Raw genomic sequence first — 6,657 nt, forward strand, 5'->3', positions numbered from 1 at the left:
AAAACCTAGGAGGAAAAGGGGTTTATTCCTGCCACTTCAAGGGAGGCTTCTGCCTTCCTTAGCAGACACCTGTCTTTCAAAACCGAGACAATACTCAATACTATATAAGTGCCTCTGTATTGCTAATAAACGAAGCTTGCTTTATCAATCACATTGATTGTCTGCGTGGCTGTGCCCTCTTACACACCTTTCATGCATAAACTGCCACGCCACGTCCTGTTTGCCCACTCCTGTTTGTTGTGCTCCAGGTTGCTTGCACTCCCTTGAGGCATTTTAATCTCCCTCAGATGCTTCTGGAAAGTTCCCCTCCTCATCTGATTGGCTGCCCGGAGCTTCCAGGTCCACACGGGGCTCAGGGCTGTTGCTCTCATGTCCCTGAGCTGGGGAACCTCCCTGTACAGCCTGATCTAACCCTCACCCCTGAACTTACCTCAGTCACTGCTGCTGCCACCTCGCCGATGGGATGGGGAATTGTCCTGGTTTCTGCTAGGATTATTACGAACTAGTGTTTTGAGATCGCTTAAAGAATCACCAGCAAAGTTATCAGTAAAAAGAGTTTTAATATAAAAGTGACAGCATGACAAAGGTCATTGGCAAGGTTCACTCTACTAGATGGTTAAGGCACACTGAGGAAAAGCAACTAACAAAAATCCAATCAATTAATCTAAATTGAAATAAACCGAAAACTGGGTGTGGGTGTGGGTGTGTGGGTGGGTGTGTGTTTAGGCATGTATGACAAAAGGATAGAAAGGGTAAGGATAAAAAGGAATACGGGTTAAAGGCTCATTAGCACTTAACAACATTTATCTTATAACTTAACACTTTACCAAAGGATTCATATAGGATTTATTATACCGCAACAGTAACTTACTTACAGGTGTAACTTATTTACAAATCTAAAGTATTTAAGAATCCAGGAGAGCAGCATTTCTCCCACATTTGCTGTAGCGTATTCACACTTGCATGCACACAGACATAAAGAGCCTGTACAAGGTACCTGTGAAAAATTCCCCTTGAAGGTAGTGAAATACATCAGATGCCTTTGCATCTTCTCAATGGGTGAAGAGTTGAGCCTCAAGGAATGGCGGTACCAGGCCAGGATCCATCGTCATTCAGCAATCCTCCAAGTATAGCAAACTTGAGAGTTCTCTGGCTCTGAGAGGCCCCGCTCAGAAGGAGTTTGCTGGTTGCAGCTGCTGTGGGCCAGGAGAGCTCAAAGGGCCTAATTTTGGACCACTGTTTATAGGGTCACAAGAGAGTGGGCTTTAGTAATAACAGTGTTTCATCCTGGACACACTTCAGATCAGCAACTTTCTTTGAAAGTGCAAGAACAAGAATGTTTTTGCCTGAATGGCATAAAAGTTTCCAAGACTGTTAAAAAAAAAAAAAAAAGTAGGAGCTTGTTAGCCAGCATTAGTTCCTGGGAGCAGACATTGTTTCTCATAAGCTTAAGAGGAGCTCAGCCCAGGGGCTGTTCATCAAGGCCGAGGCCTAATGAGCATTTCTCAAATCATACTGCAGCCTGGTGGAGAAAGGATGCAACTCCACAAGGATAGAGTTAATTTTTTTCCTAGTAGTTGGTATAGTGCTTTATTTTGGATTTCATCTGAGAATAATATTGGTAACACTGATGTTGTAGTTGTTGCTAAGCAGTGTTTGCACTAAGTCAAAAACCTTTCAGCTTCTTGCACCACCCCACCAGCAAGTAGGCTGGGAGGCACAAGAAGCTGGAAAGAGACACAGCCAGGACAGCTGACCCAAACCGGCCAAAGGGATATTCCGTACCATATGACATCCTAGTGTGCATATAAACTAGGGGGAAAGCTGGGCAGGGGCCATTGCTCAGGAACTGGCTGGGCATCACTCAGCAGGTGGTGAGCAATTGCATTGTGCATCACTTGTTTCATATATTCTCATTCTTTTATATTTTCTCTTCCATTTCTCACCTATTATATTATTGTGTCCTATTATATTGTCTTTATCTCAACCCATGAATTTTCCTTTTTTTTCCCCCCCTCTCCCACTAGAGAGGAGAGAGTGAGCAAGTAGCTGCATGGTGTTTAGCTACCTGCCCAGTTAAACCATGAGAGGTATCCTGAACTTCTTTGGGGAACCTGTTCCAGTGTCTCACCACCCTAAAGAATTTCTTCCTTATATCTAATCTTTCACAGAAGTATAAGATTCTTGCTTTCAAGTTTTAATGATCCTGGGTCTAAAGTTGTATTTTTAAATGTCCTCATTCTACACAGCAAGAGACTCCACAAAAATAGGTATTGACATCACTCTCTTTATTTTTCAGCCAGAAATACATTTTCATAGAGCATTTTAATAAATAGTAGTGTTTATTCCTTAGACAAAACCTCTCTTTGGCATGTGACCATATTCCATTTTTTAAACTAAAGACTATACAGGAAAAGTTTATTAAAGAGATCATTGTTCAATAAATTAAATTTACAGAGGCGCAGTTAACTCTTTGAAATACACATCAGTTATATATATTCTAATAAGCCAGAAAACATTAACCAAACCAGCAAAACCATCTACTGGGCTCCTCTTCACTGCCTTCAGTTACAATTGTGCAGTAAGTGGCAGAATGAAAACAACTCTTCCAAAACACATGTATTGAGTAGTACTTGCTACTCATCCTGAAGAATCAAAAAAACCCTAAACTGTACTAGAAACAACTGATCAAACAAGATGTTTCAAAACATGATCTTAATTTTAATTTCTAAATATGTAAACTAAAATGAAGTTGCAAACTGCTTCAGTAATAGACTGCACCTAAAAATGTCTAAAAATTTTAAAATTTTAAACATAAGTTACTAACATGTTTTAAATATATCTAAGAATACAGTTGTCAAAACTGCATTTGGTGTCATATTTGGACAAAAAATTCTTCAGCAACAAATTAAGCCAGTGTATTCAATCTACTAATATTCAAAATACTTATTCCAAACTAGTTTTATTAAAAAAAAAAAAAAAGAGGTAAAACAATTACTTCTGTACAGAAACAAAAATATGTAATATGTTTGAAGCAGCAAATGAACAAATGTTTATTTTATGAGTGAATTTCCTCCTCACCACCAGTGCAAACCCAGTTACAAAATAGGATGGTTTAAAATAACAGGTGATCCAATTTAGCCAAGCTCACATTCTTTCCCATGATGTAAAAAATCATACATACATTTTATTGTAGAATACATTAAGAAACAAAAAGATAACTTGAGTACTTATCCAAGAGCAATTTCTAACATCAAGCCAAAATTAGCAACAACCAAGCAGACCATCAATTTCTCAGTATTAAATTACCATAAATGCTAGATAACTACAAAAAACCCCAAACCCAAATCCAAAAACCAAAAGCCTTTTCTTTGTTAAAAGATGTTCAAAGAAATATCTACCAGCTATAGTCAAATTTGCATTAGAAGCTGCTTGCTCTGGAAAATTTTTTCCCTGCATTCGTAACACAATACATTGTTAAAGTTCTATTCAAATAAATTACTTTCTGATAACATTTAGCTTATACCACCTACAATGTGGACAGCCATGTACAGTATGACAGCAGATTTTTGCAGCAGAGAAATAACCAGAAACTGGTTCTAAATTCTAGATTATACTTCATGGTTCATGTATTATTTCTTGAAAACATACGGTCCCCTCTAAGGGTAAGGTGTTGGAGCTGGTATTGTAGCATGTCTGTGTCGGCAGGTTCCTGAATGCTCATTTTGTCTAAATTGAGGTAGTCCAGGGATTTAGAATGAGCCTTTTTGCCCTTTAAAAGGCAAAGAGGCAGGGGACCATGAAGTGCCTTGTAAGGTTCATATGGTAAAGCCTTAGTGCATTTATCACCTGAGCTGGGCATCCGTCTCCTCCTCCTTCCATTTACTGCTGGGATCTCATATGGCTGATAGCACCTACTTCTAGTTTTATACAAACGGGAAGAACACGCAAGTCCTAAATCAAGCTGTTTAGAGTGCAAGCTAGGCCCAGATTTCCCTTTATTATCTTCATTTCCTGTATACTTTTGAGCTAATTTTAGCAGCTCCTCTCCAGTTGTGAATCCAACCAGGTAGTTAGAATCCATACGAAGGATCTGATAGCCTGAAATTGTCTGTCGCATTGGTGAGCAGGGGGTGCTGGAACATCGTGGTTTCTCTGCTTCTGTTTTGCCTGCAGAACTGACCTCTGCAAGAGGTACAGGGAGGGTAGATATGGTAGTTCTGGAGTTTCCATTTATGTCCATTTTAAGCAATGTGTTATTCTCCTAAAAACAAAACAGATTGATCTCAAATAGAGCCTTTAACCACTAAAGGAGCTGAGAGAGGATCTCAGAAATCAAACTTTTTATCACCCAGAAACCATAACCAGTACTTCTCTATTCAATTCTTCTGGTTGACATGGTCTTTTTAATGAATCCTTTATGCTCTTTTCCTTACTGTCCCCATGCACGTGTTCCTCTAAAGTTCACATTTTGTTCTGGCTAGCTATTTCAATGAACAATGCCGGTGCCTTACAGGATCACACAAAGCCTAAAGTTTGGTCCAGTAACACTGCATAATCATCCTGTTGGGCTGAGCCCAGATGCAGAGGCCTCTCAAGCCAGCTCAAAGGATTGGTCTCTTCTTTGCACACAACAGGGTTCTCCCAGAGAGTCCCCTGATGGGCCTCCTAGGAGGGGTTTGCAGGCCTTGAGCACATCCAGACTTGTCCATGCTGCCTCCATCTTTTTGGTAACCCTCCACCCTCATCAAGTCCCTACTCCAGATATGGTAGGGCTTGTTCTATAGCCTTTTAAAGTGGGGGACCCTAAATCTGCCTTTTACCTTTGTTTATTTACTTTCTATTCACATTCAAACTTGAATTACTCATGCCATTAGCTCTTATTTAAGAATTTTTAGACATTTTATACCTATACTTTTACAGATATAATTTCTATATCTTTATAATTGTATATATACATATTTAGATATAAGTATATTAAGAGAGTGCAACTACATATAAATATAGAAAATATATGACTGTGCAAATATTCCATCTACTATATACATATTTTTTTATACGCTGCCAATCAGAGGAAGTTCTGAGAATATGTGGGTATTGATGAATACTAGGAACAAAGTTCCAAATAACAAGATAAAGAACAAAGTGGTTAAACAATGGAAGCAATGACCGTTAACTACAGTAATGTAGTAAATTGTTAATTAAGACAGAAATCTAAGTCTTTGAAGGGGAAAACCACATAACACCTTCTTTTACCCAGGATATTGCAAGCTGAGCCAAACCTCCTCCAGTTCTGTGGTGAGAACTTGCCCTAGCCATGAACTTTGCTCATTAGAATATCATTATAATGGTAAAAACCACACCCTTACCTTAGATGCCCCCTGCCCACAGAAAGACCACTACTCTCCAAGCATGCACCATGATTTCTTGGGAGTCTATACCTTTAAATCAAAATGAAGAAAGGGTGAGCCAATAGCAACTTAGCCAAGTAGTGACTTATGCAAGATACACTGATAGCCTAAGATTGTAACCATATAAGTATGCCTGCTTTTTCTTTAAAAAAATAAATGCTAATAGCAATAAAGTCTTCACTGCTTTCCTGTTGAACAAGAAACATATCTGGTAGCAAATTATGTTGTCATGCCTGAAAATACAAACCTGCAGAGATTAAACAAAAGCTATATTATACTCAGCCTTTTTCTAAGGACAGCTATTCAAAGACAGACACTACTTTTAAATAGGACCTACTCTTGAAGGTAAGAAAAAAATATGCTTAATCAAAACAGTTTATTTTGGGGAGGGTTTTTTGAGTGGGTTTGCATGTCCCCCAACTGAAGCACTTGTTCTTTGTCTTAATGGAACTGTGGTGGATTAACCTTGGCTGGACAACAGGTGCCCACAGAGTTGCTCTATAACATCCCCTCCTTAACTGGACAGAGGGAAGAAAATATGATGAAAGGCCTGTGGGTTGAGATAAGGGAGATGACTCGGCAAGTACACAGGCAAAATAGACTTGTCTTGGGGAAATAAAATGAATTTATTGCCAATCAAACATCCAAGTAGGATAATGACAAATAAAAACAAGTCTCAAAATACCTTCCCCCCACCCCTTTCTTCTTTCTGGGCTCAAATTTACTTCCAGCTTCTCTACCTCTTCCCACCGAGCAGCACAGGGGAACGGGGAATGGGATTTGCAGTCAATTCATCACATATTGTCTTTGTTGCTCCTTCCTCTGCACACTCTTCCCATGCCCCAGCTTGGGGTCCCACCCATAGGAGACAGTCCTCCATGAACTGCTCCAGCATGGGTCCTTTCCACAAGGTTACAAGTCCTGCCAGGAACCTGCTCCAGCGGAGGCACTTCAGAGAGTCTCCTTTCGGCCACATCCACATTCTCCATGGTGGACCTCCATGGGCTGCAGGGGGACAGCCTACCTCAACATGGTCTTCAACAAAGGCTGCAGGGGAATCTGCTCCAGCACCTGGAGCACCCCCTCCTCCTTCTTCACTGACCTTGGCACCTGCAGAGTTGTTTCTCTCACATTTTCTCACTCCTCTCTTCTGGCTGCTGTTGCACAGCATTCCCTCCCCCTTTAAATGTTATCACAGTGTTATCACTACCAACATTGCTGATTGACTCAGTTTTGGCCAGCAATG

General features: G+C 40.0%; 1 protein-coding gene across 1 annotated transcript; it reads right to left on the reverse strand.

The window, feature by feature from the left end:
* Positions 1–3,625: 3,625 nt before the first annotated feature.
* Positions 3,626–6,400, reverse strand: LOC103612943 (UNC119-binding protein C5orf30 homolog). The gene is made up of 2 exons (XM_017730284.1): positions 6,344–6,400; positions 3,626–4,264 (listed from the first exon to the last, which is right to left on the reverse strand). The coding sequence occupies exons 1-2, from the start codon at positions 6,398–6,400 to the stop codon at positions 3,626–3,628; spliced, it is 696 nt and encodes a 231-aa protein (XP_017585773.1).
* Between the last annotated feature and the right edge of the window lie 257 nt (positions 6,401–6,657).

This window comes from Corvus brachyrhynchos, unplaced genomic scaffold, assembly GCF_000691975.1.
Source record: "Corvus brachyrhynchos isolate BGI_N302 unplaced genomic scaffold, ASM69197v1 scaffold663, whole genome shotgun sequence".
In the NCBI taxonomy this organism is placed as follows: Eukaryota; Metazoa; Chordata; class Aves; order Passeriformes; family Corvidae; genus Corvus; species Corvus brachyrhynchos.